The 21,935-nt window shown below is 38.6% G+C and overlaps 1 protein-coding gene across 5 annotated transcripts in view; it reads right to left on the bottom strand.

The window, feature by feature from the left end:
- HDAC9 (histone deacetylase 9) overlaps window positions 1-21,935 on the bottom strand; it is a 96,267-nt gene that overhangs the window by 11,244 nt on the left and 63,088 nt on the right. For 3 of the 5 annotated variants that reach the window (XM_009583623.1, XM_009583624.1, XM_009583620.1), the window contains 3 exons: window positions 8,836-8,951; window positions 3,013-3,135; window positions 400-610 (listed from right to left, as the gene is read on the bottom strand). In XM_009583623.1, coding sequence (XP_009581918.1) covers window positions 400-610; window positions 3,013-3,135; window positions 8,836-8,951 — 450 coding nt within the window. Of the gene's footprint in view, window positions 1-399; window positions 611-3,012; window positions 3,136-8,835; window positions 8,952-11,420; window positions 11,553-21,935 lie in introns of all 5 variants that reach the window. The other 2 variants (XM_009583619.1, XM_009583621.1) reach the window with 1 other exon arrangement.

Genomic DNA, 21,935 nt, shown 5'->3' on the forward strand with positions numbered 1-21,935 from the left:
ATTTCACTCCCGTGTGAAGAACAACAAACTAATAGTTCTAATAGGAGAGAAAGCTTTCAGCGAGAAGAGGGGTGTATATTGCAGAACTCTGCATCAGTGCTGATGCAGTGGGACGTGTACCACGTGCCTCGCCACACTGGGAAGTTCAGCAGCTGCAAAAGAATGTGATGAAGTAATCATTTTCTCTCTTCTGTAATCACTAAATTCTTTCAGGCTAACAGACTGGAGCAGAATCACTGAAGGGGGAAAACAAAGATGCTGCCCTTTTTTCTCCCACCCTTCCACTTTTCCCAACAGTTAGGATGTATAGTATCTGTATTACCACATTTAGTTTAATGTGAATGCAAATGTCATTAAAAACATCTTAAATTATTATTGTGTTGAAGCCTTGATCATTACCAGTCACAAGAAGTTTTTGCTGTCTCATTTGTTCTTTCAGTAACAGATGCTGCAAGAGAGCTTGGTGGCTGCTATTTGGCTTTCCCTCCAAAGTAACGTGAGGATGAGTTGAGGACGGAGGAATGTTCCCCCCATACTGTCCAGCCAAGGCCACTCCTTGTCTGAGCGACTGGGTCTCCCCCTTCTGCTTTTCTTTGAATGACGATGAAGCCTGTCAAAAAACAACGGCACTGGTAACTGCTTTTCATAGACCTGGCCATTTATATCTCCGCTTGATTAGACGGTCTTATGTCATACTTTATGAATACATACAGAAGAAAAGGTTAACATCCCTATCTTACACTTTGACTGTGAGATGAAAAGGGAGGAAGAACATGCCAGTTAAATGTAACACGGTGAGAAACTGAGTAATGAAACCACTTGAAAAAAATCAGTAATAGAAGCCAAAGCATAAGGAACTACTAGTTAGAACATTATTAATGAAAAGACAGGACCTATTCTTAAAATTCCTAAAGACCTTCCCGCAGCCTCCTGCACAGGAAAACAGGGGATCAGAGGAAATAGTTTCCATTGAGTTTGGAATAGGCAAGGCTTGGTTTTTCACATAACTTTCCATCAGACAGCAAGCCAATCAGCAAAACAAAATAATTACCTGTAGTAGTGGGAAGCTATTACTTTTCCTGGAGCACTCCCTGACCCCCTGAAGGACAGCACAAATATAGGTTTTACCCTTTGCAAAGTAAATTTGTATAGTTAAACTCTCATCTACAGAATCATCAAGAGCTGTTGTATGTGTGTGGCATTTTAAAGTGCCCTTATAAATTGCAGTTATTGATTTAAAGCTTTTGGAAGTTTTGGCTCTTCAGCATTGCAAATGTACTTCAGATTTTTTTGTCCTTTGTCTAGTTTAAAAAAAAAAAAATTCTTAAAAGGGCAGTTAAAGCAGAATAACAATTTTTACAGCAAGAATAATAACCTAACAGAAATAAGCATGTTGAGGCTTGCAGATAACCACTTATGGTATGTCATGGTAAAAACAGTATCTCTGATAATCTAAATTCCATAAATTCTAATGAGGCAAACCAAGGTTTTCACTAATATTTTTTGGGTGTATGCTTACTTCACACTCTGCTATCACCCCTTCCTGAAAAACAAACACCAAAGTAAACTTTACATTCAATTTGCAACTGCTTATTCTGGTAACAGAAATAAACATTACTTGCATAAATCAACCCCTTTGTTTCTTCTAATGCCAAAAGTAATATTTGGTGCTGGCTGGCCACATCAATAGCTCATATGATTTGAGTGAGAAAATTAAACATATTTTCTTTTCCATTTTAATGTTATAAAATTACTTTGAAGCTAGTTATATTTTTTGTGAAATAGCTAAGAAATTTTTGATTATATCGTCTGGAAAAGTAAGCACTACTTCTCATGATCAGTTCAATTTTTCCATCCCTTAAAAACAATAATTTGCTTATAAATACCTCATGAAAGGCTTCTAGAGAACTGATTTAAAGCTTACACAATTTTCTTTGCAAAGTTCTATATCTGATGTTAAAATGTTGGATTGCAGCAATATATTATTGGTGAGAACAGTAAATGTACTGAAAAAGCCATAAAATAACATGAAACTTTAACTTGAAACTACATTTAGCACTGGAATTAAGTATCACTTATTACAAACCATAGTGCATTGTATAGATTTTTTTTTTTTACACCATGGAAAGCTGTACTTACACCCCTAGTATTTTTATAGAAGTTACCAATTCACGTACTAAGTAATTTAAATTGCTAAAATTTCTTCAGAATTTACATACTAAGCTATAGAACCACCATATAACTTATATCAGTATTTTTACTTTTTTTGCTGGAAATCAGAAAAGGTAAGTTTTGACCAGAGGCAAAATTTTCACATTTTTCACTGAGCTTCAGATTTCACCTCTAGGTTACTGTAACTTGGACTAGATCTAAAGATCCTTATCCATCAGCATGGATTTTCATACATGCCATGTCTATGTTTTCATACATTTCACATCTTAATTTAACATTTAGCTCTAAATAAAGGTGATTGCTGAAGACTGAACAAAGGGCGTATGAATATAACTTGTCATTAAAATATTAAGCGTTGTTCACATATCATCAATTTTATTTGTCTGACTGATAGCCCCTCAAATAACAAACCCAGCTGCAGGAATACTAGATTCTTCCCCTGTTATGCTCCAGCCCAGCTTAGGTTGCTACTGGAATCTCATAAAATGTTACAGGTGCTGTACTTTACCAGGTAGGGGTGATCATATAATTTGAACTATTATACTAAATGATCTCCTTATATACTTCTCACCACGTCTGAAATCTGTTATCTGACATGCAGACATAAATGCTATGCATGTGGCGCATACTTAGCTAAGCTCCACACTTGCTTATTTGCGATTAAGAATGATTATTGCTTTCAAGTTGTGCCCTTAAATGATCAGATGTTGTCCAATGCAAAGAAAGGTCTGGTTCCTACTCAGAATTGCTTACGTTCCAAAATGCTAAAAAAGAAAATAGTCAGAAAGTAGGTTTTCTGGAAGCAAAAGTAGACAGGAAGGCTCGAGACTGGTCACTTACACTGATTTGAGGTTGTACTGCTGGAAGTCCCAAGGTAATGTTGGGCAGAGAAGGGGATGTGTACAGACTCAATAAGTTCACTGATTCATCCTGTATCAAAAGGCGTTGCTGTGAAACCAGATGCTGGAATGAAGGGGAAAAACAACAGAAGTATAATCTCCACGCTCTTTATCTTGGTTACTTTATCCTCGTTATCCTGCTATATTGAAAGCCAGTTATGTATCATGCATTGGTTTGCATCCCAATGGAGTTCCAGATAAGGAAAAGTACTGTCCCTGTGAAAAAGCTGTTGATATTTCTTAAGAAAGCAACTGATACGTGTCTGGGATTATTCCTTGGTTAGTAAATCAAATTTCTATGCAAAACCGACACCTTGAGGATTTCTAGACCATCTCTTCTCATCAACTTCTCATCAGCTCAACATCAGTTCTTCTCATCAACAAGCACTTTCACTACTAGAAACTCGGTGGGAATTTAGCCAATGAATTAAGGAGTATATCTAGCCGAATCAAAGGCGTCACGAATGCGGATGCGTTAGACCTTTACTTTACCATGGTTATTATAATTTTTGTTGTAAGGTATGAAATGTGGTTTCTACTTAGTCCACGTATTTTCTTACCCAGATTGTGATATGGAGATGTTTCAGGCACATTATTTACTTCCATCGACATGGGAATTCTGGGTAGAAAGTGAGGCAGATTGCCACATTTAAAAAATGTACTGTCTCTATATATGCATATATACAAACCAGCGTCCTATCATTCTCTGATGGTGGGATACCCCTCACAGCCTTCCTAATTCCCTTCAAGTTAAAATCTTTAACATTTCTTTTGAAGCCTTGTGATACCATTTTCAAGGACATGGAATTGCTGATATATTTTTAATTACTGTCAAGTAAAACCAGACATTCTACAAAGATTACCCTCTGCCTTTCCATTCAAGATTCATTGGGAAGAAACATAAAAAGTTACATTACCACAACAGGAATCTTTTTGAAGCCTTTGCCTTTCTGCTTTAACAGTCATGTTTTTCAACATGTGGTCTAGTATAGTTGCTTGAATTACATTTTCTGTTTAACTCTTGCTTCCCTCCCAGAACTTTAACACAATAAGAGCTACAAAGGTCTTATTAGACTTAGGAACTCTGGCATGATATGGTCCCCAAGGGAACAACATCCTTGAAAAAGAATACCCTGTGTAACAGTATGACACAGTGACTGCTTTCTTCCCAAACAAAAAGCATATGGGACTCCAATAATAGACCACCTCCAAGAGGGATACTGCACACTCGGGCTTTGACTAAAGTAAATATAATAACTTGTCAAGCATGTTGTGGGGAGCTGTAGATTTTCCCCTGAACAAACCTGGAATATCAATTAACTCTGTAAAATACTTTGTGCTAATACAATGCAACTTCAGACCATCAATGAAAAATGGTTAAGCACAAAAACACAGGATGTTATTCCAAAACATAACCTTCCTTATATAGTTTGTTTGGAGATATGACCTATCACTGAGACAATAACAGTAGAAGTCTATCTCTGTAATTTTCTTTTGGTACCTAGGGAACGTCAACAGATAGCATACGACGAAACAAAGAAGCTTCGTTTGTGTATTACATTAATTCCTGGCTAACAGTGTCTTGCCTTGATAACATCCACCTTTGACCGTGAATAAAACCAAGTATGTCAAGACTATGGAGATATTATTGAGGGAGACTACAAAGATTTAACTGAAAAAGAACACTGCAGCAGCTCTAATGTGCTTCCTAGAATATAATCAAATTTGTAACAACTGCAGCATCTATACAGAGCCACTTCAAAAATGCATGTTTCCTTTTCGGTTTCCAGTATGCCACTATTACCTTCTAAGATTTTAATTAATAAACATAACAGTGACAAGGTGTATAGCAGTAAAGCACATTCCCACATCAAGGTCAGGCATGATTGTTTCATGAGGCAGAATCAATCACATTATTGTACCATGGGAGTTTAATGTTGGAAACAGGAATTTATTAGTAAGAGCATTTCCATCCAATTTTTAATACTGCTAATGATCAGTAGTTTTCATTTGGGGAGGTAACTGATTTTTAAAAATATTTTCAGGTAGTATCAGCCTACGCATCAGTTAAACCTCATATCCCAAAATAAGTTTAGTAGTCCACCTGCGTCGATTAGGATCCTGCACATGCTGCGGCACAACTGCATGACCCCAGCTGCAGCTTCTCTTTTTACACAGTTGACAATACCTTGAAATGGTGGCACAAGCTGGAGTTGCCAGCAGTATCATTTGGCAGCACAACGGCTAAGCCATGGTCCTCCTCCTACATGCAGACTTGATGGTTTGGATTGGCACCTAAATTACCCCAAAGAGCCACTGCCCTACTTGCTCCTCTACGTACTTACTCACTGGGTCCATGGATCCTGCTTCCTGATACTTAAAATATCCTGTCAACAGTTACCCGCTTTCTTAAAATAGAATACAATAACTAAATGTAACAGTACATGATGATCACCATGTAACCACGATTAGTTATTGTACTTCTGTTTTGCCACCGGGACCTGCTGAGAAGCAGGAACACCTATTTCATGTGTGCATGTTTATATGCACATTTACACATTAGGAGGGGAAGAGCAAATAGTTTGGCTTTAATACTTCTAAACTGTGGGGCTACAGTAAGGTTGTCAAAGCTTTGAACATTCACAATTACATTCTTATTTCTTAAGGCTTTTGGGGTGGGTTTTTTGCTAATTAATTAGACTCTCTTCACATACGCTTGAAGCAAACCTCACCAGCTGGTCAGAAATCTACACATTTTGCCACTAGCAGAGAGCACCTGAAGGGGCTGAGTATTAGAAACATAGTGCTGTGGGGGTGCACAATCAAGTACGTGTTTACCTGCCATGCATGTCATTCATGTCTCCTGTATAATCAGGCAATATTCTAAAAAATGCTGCACTGCAAAGCACAAATGCAAGAGAAGGAAAATGATCTGAAGCCCGCTTACACCAACTGGAAACTTTCCATTGCGTTCAATGGTTTTTGACCAGGCTGTCCATGCCTAATATTAATCATTTCACATGACTAAGGCAGGTTGTCCCTCTGACCTCAAGGGACGTGCTGTGCAGGGGCTCAATCCTGCTTGCATTTCTCATGCAAGTAAGATTTAGCCCCAGCACAGCAGGTGACCTGAAAGTGTACGGCATGCTACAAGAGACAAATAGCTACTGCGGTGAACCTTGATGATACTGGAGACAACTGGGCCTAATAAAAACAGCATTTTATTTATAAGATGCAATTAAAATCTCGAGTTTAACTTTCAAGTTTCATATAATGAGACCTGTGTTTTAACAAGTGGTACTGAAAGTACTATTAAGGGAACTGTGATAGTAAAAGATTATCTGCAAAAATGTAGCATTTGCAGTGCACTTTTGTTCATTCAAAAAAATGTAAATGTCTACCCACCAGACTGTCTGCTCCAGAGGGTAAACTACTTAAAAGTCTCACTATTCAAATGGATATGGCAAAAATACTCTAAAAATCTGTTTCATTACTGATAATGCTCTAATTCTGTCTATGCACTAGAGTGTAATCATTTACGGTACTGACTCATGTTTTACTGGTAAATGGCTCTCTGTCATAGCAACCTATTTTCCCCCAGCAAAACGTGTTTTATTTGCTGCCATGAAAACCGCGGCTATCCGCCCACTCAGATATGAGCACAACACTTACTGCAAATGTCACAACAATGATTATGAAACAACAGCAATGTGAGTCATGCGGGATTACAGCAAAACAAGTGATATTTTGAGTGATTTTGGAACACTTATCCTATTATTAGAAACTTCCGTACTTTGTGTATCTGATGAAAAATCGATTAGATATATAGCCTTTGAGAGCTGGCAACTAATGCTAAACTAGAAAAGACATATGTAGCAGTTTGGCTGCTGTTAAACTACCAAAGAAAATCCCACTGAAATCAAAATGCGCTGAAGTTGAGATTTATGGAAAATGTTTGAGCCCACAGGACCACAGCATTAACAGTCAAGTAACCAGAGGTAAAGAAATCCCCAACTGGATCCAGAAATGGAAGTCAGTAGTTTCAGATGCTTAGCACGCTTCCAGCGAGCTAAGTGACTGACTCCAGCACGCAGAGCCCAACATCTAAAGGAACTTTTTAGGCTCATTTGAGCATCTGTGATTGTATGGTGCAGATATAACTTCTGGTGTCCAGCACAGTAAGGGCAAATGACATGCAATGAGGTGTTCTATTAATAAACAGAATATAACTCTGCTGGTTCTTGCTACAACCTTTGCAAATCTACCCAAACAGAGATTGCCAGCCTGACCATGCTGTATGCATGTCTGATGGTGGTTCAACACTGTGGGCGCGTGTCCAGAAACTATAACATGCCAAGTAACAAGCACCGTGTATCAGTCTGAGACATTATTCCCCTTGCATTTTGTAGTATTCTCAAGTCAATACAAGATTTCATGTTTAATACAGCACTGACATCCACGTATTACAAACTTCTATCTAAAATTCCCAGTATTAAAATATACCATTTGATTTCACTGAACTAAGATCTGATCTAATCCAAATGATGGATCTTACTCTGCATCATTTAAATTTCTTTGCAATCACATACAGAGGGGCTATGAGGCAAGACCACATGTTAGCCATCAATGCAATTTTTTTTTCTTTTGGTTACGGGCCAGAGAGAGGCTACTAATCAGTGTGCAGAGGTCACCCACCTGCCCCCTGGATCATAGTTCACACACACAATTAATTCATTATGGGGAAAAGTCACTGCTGGAGGTTGAACTGCCCATTCCAGGTTTTTTTGAGGTGAATGTCCTGCCACTGACCTGAAGAAATAGCTCCATTAGCTAAAACTCTCTTAAATCACATTTTCTTATGCAATTTTTCTAACATAAACCAACAACAGAAAACCTTGCCACCAAAGCAGGAATTGCTGTAAGTATAGGCACTGGATACAGAACATTGTGGAATTTGATTCTCTCTTAGTTGCACCAGTTTATTGTCCCTTTACAATATTGCCACAGAAAGCATGACTTAGGCATGTCGTCTGTGCTAAATGAGGTTTATCACAACTGATTTACCATCTGCATTCCTGTTGTTACAGGCACGTATGTATGAAACAGAATAAGGAGTAGGTAAGATTCCTTCCGTGTACAATCTCACTTTACAAAGCAAGTATCCAAGACTCCCGACATGTCAATTATGTTGGTAAGTACTGCCCTGATAAGGAAACTGAGGTACAGTAAAACAGAAGGCAGATGTGAAAAAGGATTTAGTCACCTAACTCTGATAATGTAATTAAACAAATCTATTTCAGTAGCCATCTGAACCTGGGACCACCTTAACTCATATGTGTTAGGGTCACCAATGCCTAAATCACTCTTCTGCACGTGAAAGTTTTTCATCAGTGTTCAGCACTGTGCACCTCCTCAGGTTAACCCAGAAGGTAATGTTCTGCAACACAGATGCTTCCAAGTTCCTTCCATAGCTCCCTCCCACTCTTCCAGTAGCATTACTGTTGCTTTTGTTTGGACTTTTGTTACCAAAGAGTCTCCTGAACATGTACCTCATATATGCTGGCCTCCTGAACATGCATCTCATATATGGAGATGTATCTCATGTATCTCATACTCTGATGTCAGCCCGCAGTGTCCTGGTATCCCCTGATAATTATATCTTCTGCAATTACTCTGCTTGTGAGTATGATCAAATTGAAGTTTCAAATGTCTCCAGTCTAGAAACCTGAGCAATTGTCTACCCAATAAAGAGAAAGAGTCTTACCTCAGCTTGAATGTTAGATGGCAAAACTGAGGTCTCATTTTCTGTTATACTGCTGGTCGGACCATTGCTTGGGGAACTGGGACCTGATCCAGGGGAGCTGCTACTGACTGACGATTCTGAAAAACAGATTAAGCATACATGAATTTCACAGTGGAAAGGAACACATGATCTTGATTAATTGTATACTCCTTATGGCACAGGGTTTTTTTCCTGTTGAAAAGTATCTATCAGTTATGCTATTTACTTACGTTAAAGATTTTTAATTCATCCTCCATTTCTTTTGGTTTTCCTTTTACAGTGCTACTGAGGAAAGATACTCTTGGTCTTTCCCCTTCTAATCTGTCTGCTTCACAAAGGAAGAATTTACTATTTATTTTTCCCACAAAGATGGTATGATACTTAGTATCAGACGACAGAGATACAGACACAGAACTTGTAATGAGTAAAAAGAAAAGAAAGACTTTTTCTTTTTAATTGCAAAGAGTCCTGCCTCTGTAAGAGATCAAAATGACAGAGATAGAAGGCTTGCAAAGGTCACAATAACACGTCATCAATTCATGAGGCCTACTGCCATCTCCCTTCTGTTTAGAAAGGGGATGAGTCCGTTGTGGACTAATCATTACATACGCAAGTAATAATGGCAAAATATACACCACTTTCACTACATCTTTGGTACAAATATGAAGGAATATTTACAGCATACAAAAATCTTAAAATATATCCTCACTTTGACTGAAATTACCGGGAGATTTCCTAGCTGTTTCTTGGACCTGCTGCTCTTTCCTGACTTCAATTTACTGAAGTTGAATCCATACCCAGCTATGCTAACTGGTCAGGTAAAGTTCCTGTATCGTATTCTCATTGGTTTTCATAGCAGAGCAGAAACACAACCTTATTCTTTTTTCTCAGTTTTTTAAAAATTACAATAGAACTTTTTGTATGAAGAGGCATTTCAGTTAAAAGAATAAAAAAAAAGGAGAAAAAGCCAGATTTCAGGAGATTTCAGCCAGAAATGTTTGATCAGGGAAGTTTTGCTTATGAAAGATGCAAAATGTCATATAGCTGATATTAATAATTATAATGGCAATCTGTAAGGCTCCGAACTGTTGTCAGAGCTAGGAAGAGAACACACTTATTTTCAGGTTTCTGCTCTTTCAATGGCTGCAGAAAAAAATTCCTGGGTTAAGTATTTCACTTTATACCTTAATTGTGAGTGTACAAAATATAAAGAAATCAGCTAAAACTAAGGAAGTGGAGATCAAGTATCTCATAAGAGCTTCAGCAAATGGAAGTAATAAATTAGCTGTAAAAAATTCTGATCTGGAAATAATTTACAGGGAAATTACCTTATTTAGTTACTTTCATACTTACATTTACATCCATGTCCCAGTTTTACACAACATACTGTGAAAAGTTGTCATGAGAACTGCACGAATGGGAACACTGACGTGAATTTGTTCATGTTGTGTTATATTTCCATCTTGGTATGACATAATTCTGATACACCCAGTGAATTCAGATACATGTCTGACAGACTAGTAACAGTTGGTTGCATAAATATATGGCCTGATTATAACATCACTTGAACAAGCCATGAAGCTACCAAATATCAATGCAAAGTCAAAGCAAGAAACGCCAGAATGAGGCCAAATACTGTAAATGCTCTTTTCTTTCAAATCAACAGATAAGGCCTTGGCAGCATACTAATCCTAAGGACTAAAAATGAGAGGACTTTAGGCTGTTTGGGAACTGGGTGCAATTCTGCATAATAATATACGTGAGAAAATTTACCACTCTGCAAAACCAAATACGTGAAAGAAAGCCTTAGTATCCATGGTTCATTCACGCTGTCACTTTTTAAGTTCAAGGGCAGGAAAAATATTGAAAACAAATACTACTTGATGACAAATTTTTACTTTGCTTTCTTCCCCTTTTAATCCCCCCCCCATGCATAATTCTGTATTTTTACATGCTAAAAGTTCCCTTTCAATTACTAAGAATACTTACTATCTGCTATGACCAACAATATTTAAACGTTTCAACTCTTTCTTCTCAAAAAATAGCTTAGTAAGCCCTTACATCAAAACCAACTAATCTTGACATTTTCAAACAAGAGAAACCAGAGGGATAGGGCCAAACACAAGATTCCAAAATGTTCTTGGTTAACCTGAGTAATACCAGATAGGTGTTTTTGTGCTTTGTATTAGCATCTGCATTTTCCTTGGGAGATGGGAAGTGGGAGATGCAAGACCCAAAATGTTGTCCACATACAGAAGACACAAATTAAGGGAAGAGACTCTTCTCGTCTTCTCCTTTGATGTCCCTAACCACCAACAGTCTACCATTAATTTGTTCTTGTACTTGCTGTTTCCAAGCTGGTTTGTAAGTATGACTTTTTAGTAAGTGGTAGAAAGCTGTAGATTACAAGCTATTTATACAAAACCATTTATTTAACATGGTTTTCTTTTCAGCAGCAGAAAAAAAAAGATACAACCTTTTGTTTAGCAAACAGTTTCAATTCCAAAATACCACCACTATTCTGTAAGCAGTTGCAACTGAGACACAATTTCTCCGTTCTTAATTACCTGTCACCTCAAAGAGTCGCTTCTTGAATGAACTGACAACATTTCCATCCTTCCTCCTGAGTAAAGGACTGCTTCTCCTTTCTGTCACCTTTTGTTTTAACCGTGAACGTACCTTCAAATTGGGCTCTGAAGCTGGAAATGAAGAGAGGAAAATAAATGATTACAAATCAAATTACTGCTTTGTGTCAAGACACCGCTGACATTCCCTGTAGGACCTCATCTGATCCAAGGAGGGCTTGGAGGCAGAGATTTTATTGCCCATCCTCCCCAGCCATCCTACTGCTCCTCATACAACTCCATTTTAGATTGGTGGCTAGGAAAGAGAAGAAGAGAGCCGAAAAGTTTTGGATCCCAGTATTTTTCTCATCCCATTTCAACTCTGAAGTTACCCATTAATTATTGCTAATATTGTAAGTATTAATTAAAGATGAATGCAACTTTCATTTTACACCATTTTTATCTTTCTTGTAGGTGAAAACTTGAATGGAAATACAGCTTGGAACTTGGAACCTTATAATTGGATTATGGTCTGATGACAGAAATAGAGAGAAGCCTCCACTGGTGCCTTTTGACTTCTCTTAGAATTATAAATTACGACCAGCCTTGCTGGCAGAACATTTCTTGGTCAGCAATTTTAGGCCCAGAATTTCAATGTTTTCTGAGTAACACACCAAACAACTAGATTTATGACAGTGTCCTAAGAACATTTACACAGAAAAATATATACTCTGAAAATGAAGAAGTAGGATTGATTCCCAGAAAACCTAGGATTATATTTAATGCACCTTGGGCAAATTCCACCTTTGTTTCCTAAATGGACAGTCTTTTTACAAGAAGGCCAGAGAGGAAGCTCTGCTGTGCTTTTTATTTTGTGATATTTTTAGCATGATAAAATGTTTCATGTACTCATTTATCTGTTCTTCTAAGTAAACTCTCTATCAAAGAGACTGCTAAGAGCTAGTGAAAGATAACTGTGGAATAGAATTTGTTTATATTTCCCTTTCTGGAACTGAGGCTTGGCTAAGCAATATCTCAAAATAGAGAGAGATGGAAACTGGGATCAGTTCTCTCTCCTATGCACAGACCTAAGCCCAGCCCCAAAGAAGGAGCAAGAGTTAGCAGAAAAAACAAAATAAATGAAATCTTCATTATGCTATTTGTCACTTCAGGGCAGGAACTCAATCCTACACTTCTAATTCCAGTCCCTGCCCAGCATGTAATATCGCACATCTGTTTCCTGCTGTCCCACTTGTTCCCTCAGGGATGGGGACGTTAGAAATGCTCAAGCGAGAGCAAAGGGGCTGCACCTCTGCCGGAGCGCTGCTGTAACCTGCAGTGCCTGCAGTCGCGCGCTGGCCTTTGGCACGTACTGCATCGCTCTTGGCAAGTGCTCCCTTCTAAGTGGCCTGTGCCTTGAGTGCATTTCAGACCAAGATACACAGGCTAGCAAAACACTGGAAATCTTTAATAATAACAATATTAACAAGAAATTTCCTTTTTATCAGTTACTACCGTTATTAAGACCAATGGTTCTAGTGATGGAGTACAGATGACTTGTTTGCTAAGACACCATTTGCTATGAAACTGAAAATATAAAACATAATGATGGGCTAAGATGACACTACATGCTTTCACCACAGATCTCACCCAGGTACAATGACATTTGGAAGAAAAGGTGCTCGCTCCTTTTGCACTTATGGTTATTTTGATTTATACTATTCCGTACTCTTAAAATTTAGGAGAGTATTTCCATACCCGTGACAAACTAATGTGATACAAATCCTCTGCAACGTTCACTGGAGAAATGCTCCACTTCTATATGAATGTTTCATGCTCAGTCACAGCGATTGCCTTTCTATTTTTACCACATTCCCATCATATTCTGCATCTGAATCAATCATATAAGCAGAGAAAGCAGACTTTGATGTCAATGTCTGAATTTATGAGCCATCTGAGAAGACAGCCCTTGCATGAAAGATGAAGATCATTTTTAAATGGAAATAATCAATTTTAAAATGAAAAGGCATGGAGAAGAGTGGTTTTTAAATTATAAAATAAACCTCCCAATAAAAAACAAAGCCAAGGTTTGAAGAGTGTTTGCTTCAAATACCAGCTTTCTTGAACGTCTCCCATGAGACACTACCAGCTCCTAACATGGTAGCTAGGTATGGTAGCTAGCATGGTAGCTAGCCAGCTAGGACTAGATGGCTGGCAATAAGAAGTCAGGTTTCAGTGCATAAATACATACATTTAACCAGTTTGAGGATGTCTGCTCCAATGGACAAAATGCAAAACTGGGAAGTGGTTTCTTGATACTCATCTGTGGCTGAGGCATTGACTTGGTGTGTGACTGTAGAGGTCAGTGTACCATCCTGCCTCACCGAAGTTGAAGCAACAGGTATGGATCACAACAGCAATCCTATGTGCTTCAGTGCACTCCTACATGAAGGCAGTAATAACACATCGATAATTGTCAACTCTCTTCTGATAGTTAAAAAGGCAAAATTAAGTATTTTAAGCTTCAAGGATAGAGCTGTGGATTAAAATTATAAATGTATATACATAGATATACACACAGACTGCCCCAAAGCATATATATGAGATTATTCAGAAATTGTTTTAATCCTTTAAACTCTGAAATGCAAACAAGTGAGCAAAAAGTGAAAATAAATTTTTCAAACTTTTTTTTTTTTTTTAAATTAAATTGTTCCCCTAGTATCTGCAAGGCACTTGGAAAGCCTTAGTGGTAAATGGTGAAGAATTATTATAATTAATCTGCCTTACGTTTCAGGTAAGCATTACGTTCAATCCTTTAACTAGTGATCCTTACAAGTGGTCCATAGGGGGATAATGCTCAAAATAACTGTTTTGCATTAGCCACCCCTGTAAATACTTCTGCTGCACCTTATTAGCACCGTTGCTCAGCGTAATTAATCCACTGCCAAGGCTGACTATGTTCATCACCCAAAGGCATTCTCTGTGTGGAAAAGAAGTGTCACACGGGGAGCGAGTGCCAAATAACCTCTGAAGCTAAAGTTTTACTCACGAGCTTGCTGCAGAGTAGCTTCCTCAAGCCCCTAAGAATTAACCTTTTTTGCTCCATTAATACCACAAGATCATTGAAAAAAGACCTTCATGCAGTCTATTACTTTATGCGGTGATTCAACGATAAACCAAGACACTGACTTAGCAAGGTAATTAATGCACATGGCTAACTTTCTGTACACCAAGCATCCCACTGGGTCCAGGACTCAAAACTAGATTAATTCTACCCCACACAGGATATGTCCTGTATCTTAGCTTCCTGAGGAAATAGGGCCTTTCTAAAGCGCTGGAGGTGCTGAATGAGGTGGGTTTTGCTGGGTTAGATGCCTGCAACTATAGTGGGCTGAATCATCTGACCAAGGAGCCAGAAAGCCAGAGACGAGAAAAACAAGCATGTGGCTGGGAGTGTGGCAGATGAGGAAAACAGGACTGCACGTTTTCATGGCAGGAGGCCGGTAGGTTGGGCTATTCATCTAAAATCCTGCTAAGAACCAGTATACATCTGATATTGGTCTAACTGGTCACTATTAGCCTAGCCTCTTTGCTCTACAGATCTTTGCACTTCTACTACATTTAGCACTTTGGAACAAGCAGTTCCCACTTGGAGAAAGGGAAAATACATTATTTTGGGAGTGTTTTGTTGCAAAGAAAATAAAAAGACACCGCTATTTTCTCTGAAGGCCATCAAAGCCCATGTCACTGATCTCGATGGGAATCAGTTGATACCCATCTGAGCGATTCACTCGAGTGGACTTCAGGAAAGACTAGCCTGAAAATGACTTTGTTTATGTAACTCTGCAGCATAATTTGGAATAATGAGATGTTGCATTAATATAGCTTTTTCAGTCTCATCGCTATTACCTGGCTTATTCTCTTTTTAGTGCTGGTAATAATGATATGGTATTACTCTTTAAAGTGGGAAAAAGTATGAAAGGTACAGAAAGTACTAGTTTAAACAACAACAGAAGATATCACAGGCAACCCAAGGATTGGTTACCTAAGTCCTTGCCATGACTTGTAATTACCTCTACAGAACTGAGAACTTTGGTTCTAGGTGAAGAAGAAAGACGGTGTCTCAATGATTTTTCTCATCTTTTATGGCGGCTTCATATAGCAGGAAAGAAGTAAGTAACTGTATTGTTAAAAATGGAAAATATACAGGCTTCTATACAGGTACACATTAATTTCATCACAACAACCATCATCGCTCAGGTGAAGGAAAACTGTTCTCTCCTGAGAAACACGATACTGAAACACAAGCATGAGAGATAGGAAAATGGTTCAGTGAAGTCATTATGTCCTATACTCCACTTTGCTTAATATTAGCAATTTGCAGATACTAGCATTAAAGAATATAGCCTAGGGCCAGATTGCTCCCAAATGAGCTGAGGTTTTTTTGACAGGGCTTTGCTTCACTGTTTCTTTTTATTAAACACACAGAGATATTTAAGAAGGAGGGATAAAAATCCTTTCTACGCATGGGGAGAGGACATATATATGAAGGGAATGTAAAAGATAATAATGCACTGCTTTCTGATGGTTCCTGGAACACAGTACTACTTTTGTATCAGAAGAACGTGTGCCAACTTCAAATCAGCATTTAATGAACCCAGGCAGGAAATGGGGGATGGGAGAGGGTGCATAGCGAGCAGGTCCTCGTCTTGAGGCTAAAGCCATATATAGGAAACCTGAAGAACAGAAAGTGAGCTTTTGTCCAGACTTCGAAAGGGTCTAAAGCGAAAGCATTTCCTTTTCCTTGCTGGCAGGCTGGCTTAAAAAAGCTGTGGGGCAGTCGAGGTAAATGATGCTAAATTTGGCTACAAATATTCCAAAAACAGCACGAGCAACAGCGGCAAAATTCACATCTTACTTGAGAATGATAAATTGCTCCCTGTTGCCCAGGCACCAGCTGTTACCACTAAGATCGTTTTGAAACAATAACTTGGACTTCTCTAATGTATTTAAGTCAACAGAAACAATTAAGAAACAAAGACTTTATGATCTTAAAGTAAATCTTCACTGGTATTCTCTATTTCTTTAGCTGTCACTTTTTTAGGCTCTAAAGGCTCATATATTATACTGATTTGAATATATTCTATGCTGTACTCCATGCAGGAGTTATTAATTGTTTTTTCCTGCCTTATATCTAAAAGTATCAATAAAGAAATACATAGTCAAAGAATCTTTCTTTTTTCACACAACATAGGTTGTTATTTTTTACACTATTGCACTAGAGACCCATGCACAGATAAGCATTATGTGCTTTACCACACAAAACCATGACAGGCCATGCCTGAGACAGCTTAAAGTCTAAGGTATAGATCAAAAGGATGATGTATGGGTACAGACCAACAGAGGTACAAGAGAAAATAATGAGATGGTACTGGTTAGCACGATAGTGGTATTGCCAGCATACCAGTACCTTATCCTTTGTCAAGTTTCTTTCCAGCACTGTGGCAATTGAGAGTTTTCAAGAAGATACTGAATGTGGATAATGAGATAACTTTCAGATCTCTGTTGCGATTTCACTTGAAGCAGGAGGAGCAGAATGGGAGAAAACATACTGTGAAGAGATCCTCATTTCGTTGGGTCCATTGCATAGCACAACAGGTTCCTGGTCCATGCTGGGGGCTCCCAGACACCATGGTAGTATACATAAGTAACAAAGCAGCCTGCCTGTCTATACCATGGCAGGACCTGGAGATCAAGGAAAAAGTCAAATCCCACCTCACTACTGCACCAACGAAAATAGCCAAAAGAGGCATATCTAAGGTTCCTAAGTAGCTAGTCTGAGGGTAGGGGGCTAGGGAGAAACTTCCCAGTTTCCCCCTCAGGGATGTAAGTAGAATGAAAGGCACAAGATATTCCTATGCACCATGAGAAAGGACAAATCAGGAGATAGTCTGGGCTTCCTCACTAGAACTATGAATGCAACCAAAGCCAGGGAGAAAGGCAGAGAACTTAGGTCAGGTATCAAAACTGTTTCCAGCTTCCTCAGCTGCTTTGTGGAGAGCTGCAAATGAGTTTGTCCTTCTGAGAGACCCGATGGTCTCACAGCCTTTCCTCTGCTGCACGTGGTTCTTGCAGACATGTAAATAGTCTCTGCTCTGCATGGAGTTTCTGACTTCTGCTCTGGCTTCCTGTAGGCAGCCACAGACTGTTTCAGCCATGTCCACATAGCTGAATATATTAGGCATTGGCAAGACGAGCAGTGACTTTTAGTTTTCATACATGACTAACTGACATTTGCTCTAGAAGGCCACGTCCTGATAGAAGACAATACTAGACAATGAACACGTGGGACATCCTCCCCACTGGCTGACAGACTGGGAGATACCAGCGTGTAGTACAATTCAGTAGGTTCAATGACTTCTAAATTCTGGTAATTTAAAATGCTATTTCTGAAAGAGTTTTAAATTAGATTCATGAGACTGAAAGCTATTTACACATGCCCTCTAAAGCTCCTCCCAGAACTACATGGACCTGACCACTGGGTGGTCCCAACGAGGCGGAAGCACCAGATACAGCAGTACAGGATGGAGACACTTTGTTTTTCTGGCTTGCATCACCTAGTGTGTTTTCAGCATATACCAAAACTTTCCTGTACAACCATTCGCTTTAAGGGGAGTGCTGGTCATATGTGAAACCCTTTAGTCCTTTGCTTTATTTTACTTTTGTAAAAGGTAGAATGCTTTATTTATTCATAAGGTAAATATCCATTCCCTAAATAAAAAAACAGGTTTAGTGAAACACATGGTAAAAGAGCTAATTAGATTAGAGGGGATCTCGCAGCCCTTCAGCTCTCTTCAGGCTAAGGAAGCCAATTTAACAAGATTAGCAAATTTTCATTGATTTCCTAAAGAAGGTTCAAAAATGAAATATTCCCTGGAGCTGTTTTAAATATCTAACTTTTCCTTGTTATTCATTACAGTCTGTATGAAACATCAAATTTCTATTTTATCACCCATGCAAACAAGTGTTGTCTTTCTAGGAATGATTTATTGAGTTAGATGTAGGAATTACTTAATGTACCGCTTGAATTTAGCCAGAATTAGAGATCTTTATATTTTTCATGAAAAGCTGATCAGTGCAATACACTTCCTGTGGATATTTGTTCTGCATGTAACCTGTGAGGCAAAAGAACAGGTCTCTTGACAGAATTTTTAATAAATTCTATTCCTTAGCACAGAAACAATATCTCCTTGCATTTGCACCACTGGGCTATATAGCAGTTTCAATGAGGCCATGGTTTCACTGGGCCTCTTGAGTCCTCATTACATGTCAAGTCCGCCGAAACCATGGCATATTATTGCTATGTCAGGTCCATCTCAATCTTCTTCCATGTAAACTAATATTCTTTTCCAATAATAAATAAGGGATTAAAAAGCAAATAATAATACACTCTCTTGAAACACAGAATAAAAGAACATAAAAGATATTTTAAAATTAATTCTCATCTTCCCTGCACATCTTCAAATTCTGTAATTTTTTTGCACTTTTATAGCACTTATGGGAGCCAAATCGCATTTGAGTTCTCAGGAGGTGTAGAGGAGAAAGAAGGTGGTGAAACAGGCCATTTAATAAAGGGCATCCCTCATTTGAATGGTAATAACCGAATTTAGATATGCATGACTGGCAGTCCTTCTGGTTAGGTCTCCACTGGTTATTCTCGCCCCCACTTCTGACCATATACACCAGTCGGTTCTAGCTGGGAAGAAGTAATGTGAATGTAATACCATACTTTCTGCAAATACAGCAAATCCCACTCTTCAGCCTAAATCCTCCTCCAACATCCACTGCATCACTAATTTTGCACAAGAAAAAATACTTTCTTCAGTGAAGAAGTGCCAGAGATAATCCCCTAGCACCAAAAGTCGAGGCTTCTGCAGCGTCACAATTTGACCCCTGGATACATAATTTTTTTTTATAGAGTAATCATGTTCATGATTATGTTGTTCCCCAAGCCTCAGACAAGAAGGAATTAGTTAATAGGGTGATTAAATCCCACAGATTTTAATCTAGGAAAATATCCAGCAGTGATAACTCATTCATGGCAGGCAAAAAGTATAATCTAGTATTTCATCAACCTTCAGAAATTCATGATGAAACACCATCACCTTCTCCCCAAGTTTAACGGGGCATCAACGTAATCAGTAGATGAGAGCTGGGCAGGTCTAGATTGCTGAAGCCTACTCTTTAGAGTTGTCCAAAGGCAACACAGAGTACAGGATGCCAAGAAAACAAAAGCAACCAAAACACAGATGAGAACTATGGGCCAAATTCAGCTCAAGAGTAGGAAGGCACTTCAGCTCCACTGAAGACAAATGAAGATAAAATTGGCCCCAAAGTTGGTTGGACTTTCAAAACATGTTTGTCTAACTTCAGTAGGCAAGCTGACTTTGTGAAAGGATCTCTCCATGTTAAGTGGAGCGAGGAGAAAACCCCACCTGTTTAAAGTCCTAATTAGATGTTGACACTGCACCTTCACAACGAAACTGAATTAAAACAAGTTTACTTTTAGATAGGTTCTTTATGCTCTGGGATATAATTCCAGTCCCCTACAACTTAATTAGCTAAATATACAATGTAACCTTCCATCTGGTAGAGTAATTTAACAGGAATAATTGTGCACCACCGTAACTCAACGAGACACTGAGGAAAACCATTGAAATGCTATTTCCTTTCCTTTGGAAGAGAATTATGTACAATTTCAGCATGCTTTGCATTTCTAACAGTTAAAGCCAACAGGGAGGTATCACTCTCATTTATATTACTTTCCCATGAGAAAATCAAAAGCAAAGTACAAAGCTTATGCCGTTGTTCATGAATGGCTCTGTAATACTTACTTGGCTTTAGCCAGAACATGTTATTTGGCAGCTAAAACCCTTAATTAGAGTTGTGGGTTTGAACAGATTTTTCAGTGAAACTATGTTTTGCAGAAGTTTGGAGAAGTGCAATCTTTACTAACCAACGTCTTCTATTTTGGATGATCTGATACCATGTGATTTCCACTTTTCACTTCTCTGTTTCTCTCTTTTTGCCATCTTTTAGATGTTCTTGTTTACTTTTCTAAAAGTGTTCAACTGTCCCTGCCCTAGATACAGTGGAAGAAAAATCCTAGTCCCACTGAAATCGAACAGGACAGTTTCTACTGACTTCAAAGAGTCTCAGATTTTATATGCAGTATTTTGTAACTTATTTATCCAGAGGGAATAGACTTTGAAATGCCCATTAAAACCATTCCACTACATTTTCAATGGACATTATGCTCTTAAAACGTTTTAGATTTTAGGACTGCTCCCTGCTCCTTATTTAAGCTGTTTCCTTTAGGTTCAAAAGTCAAAAAGGTGTCTAGTGTCTGATTACCTGCTTATCAAAAAGTTACGCAAGCTACTTTTTAATGCTAATTTATAAAACATTTCTGAAAACATACACAGTTTGGGTAAGAAAACCTTTATGTAACCGCATGAAGCAGAACTCTGTAATTCAATTTGGGCTATGCATTGGGCAGTAAAAGAACTAAGATAGTATTTAGACCAAGATCGTATAATTAGTCTAGCCATCAAGAAGGTTCAGTAATTAACAGAGTAATTACTGGCAAGACAGAAAGTGATGTATATACAAGTAGTGGGATTTTTGCTAAAACAGAAATACAGTGAAAAACCTTTATCCAGGTCATCTTGAAACTGAGTAAGAATCACCCACGTGTAACACCTTTGCTTCCTGCAATTAAAAGTAAGCGTTAAATAAAATATATCAGAGGAACAATCTTGTACTGATGGGAAGACTACGATGGTCTTTACGAGAATCATCCTGGTGATGACTCCTGTTCAGGATCCTGGTGCAGGCCCTGGCAGCTTTCATGATACCGAAGCATACCTACGCAAGTTCTTTTCTCCCCGACAGTGTCATTAAGCCTACCCTAGCATTCATTTTTATTTAGTTTTAAGTTATCTCAAAAAATTTCCCCTCTAACTCGAGCTAAATTAGAGTGACAGGGCATCCCTCCTCACCCCCAGCTTAGGAGGCTGCAGAACCCTGATGGACCCGAGATGACCGCAGCCCAGCCCGGTAGCTATGACGGTATTGCATTTCCTTAGAGCTGCTGGCTCCCTGGGGCTGAACTCTGTTTTGGCCTGTTCATCACATGAATCTGGAAGAAGCTGTTAACAACAGTTTGCTTCAGATTCATTCTTCAATTGCAAGTGAAAGCTTCTTCTCTTTCTAAAATCTCTTACTACTAATTACGCCCTCTCAAGTTATTGATAGTGAATTTAGGAAGGCTAAAAATGTCTGGTGATTAATGGGAAGAGAAGTCAAGAAAAAGAAGGGCTGGGAATCAGGATATTTCCCCCGCCCCGTGATAAGCACCGGTGATTTTCTTTGGGCACATCACCTAGTCTGAATTTGTCAAGACTGTTCATTAACCCAGGAAAACAAGGGCTCTGAGAGGCAGGGATGCTTAGCATC

This window comes from Fulmarus glacialis, unplaced genomic scaffold (genome assembly GCF_000690835.1).
Source record: "Fulmarus glacialis isolate BGI_N327 unplaced genomic scaffold, ASM69083v1 scaffold3428, whole genome shotgun sequence".
NCBI classification, from domain to species: Eukaryota; Metazoa; Chordata; class Aves; order Procellariiformes; family Procellariidae; genus Fulmarus; species Fulmarus glacialis.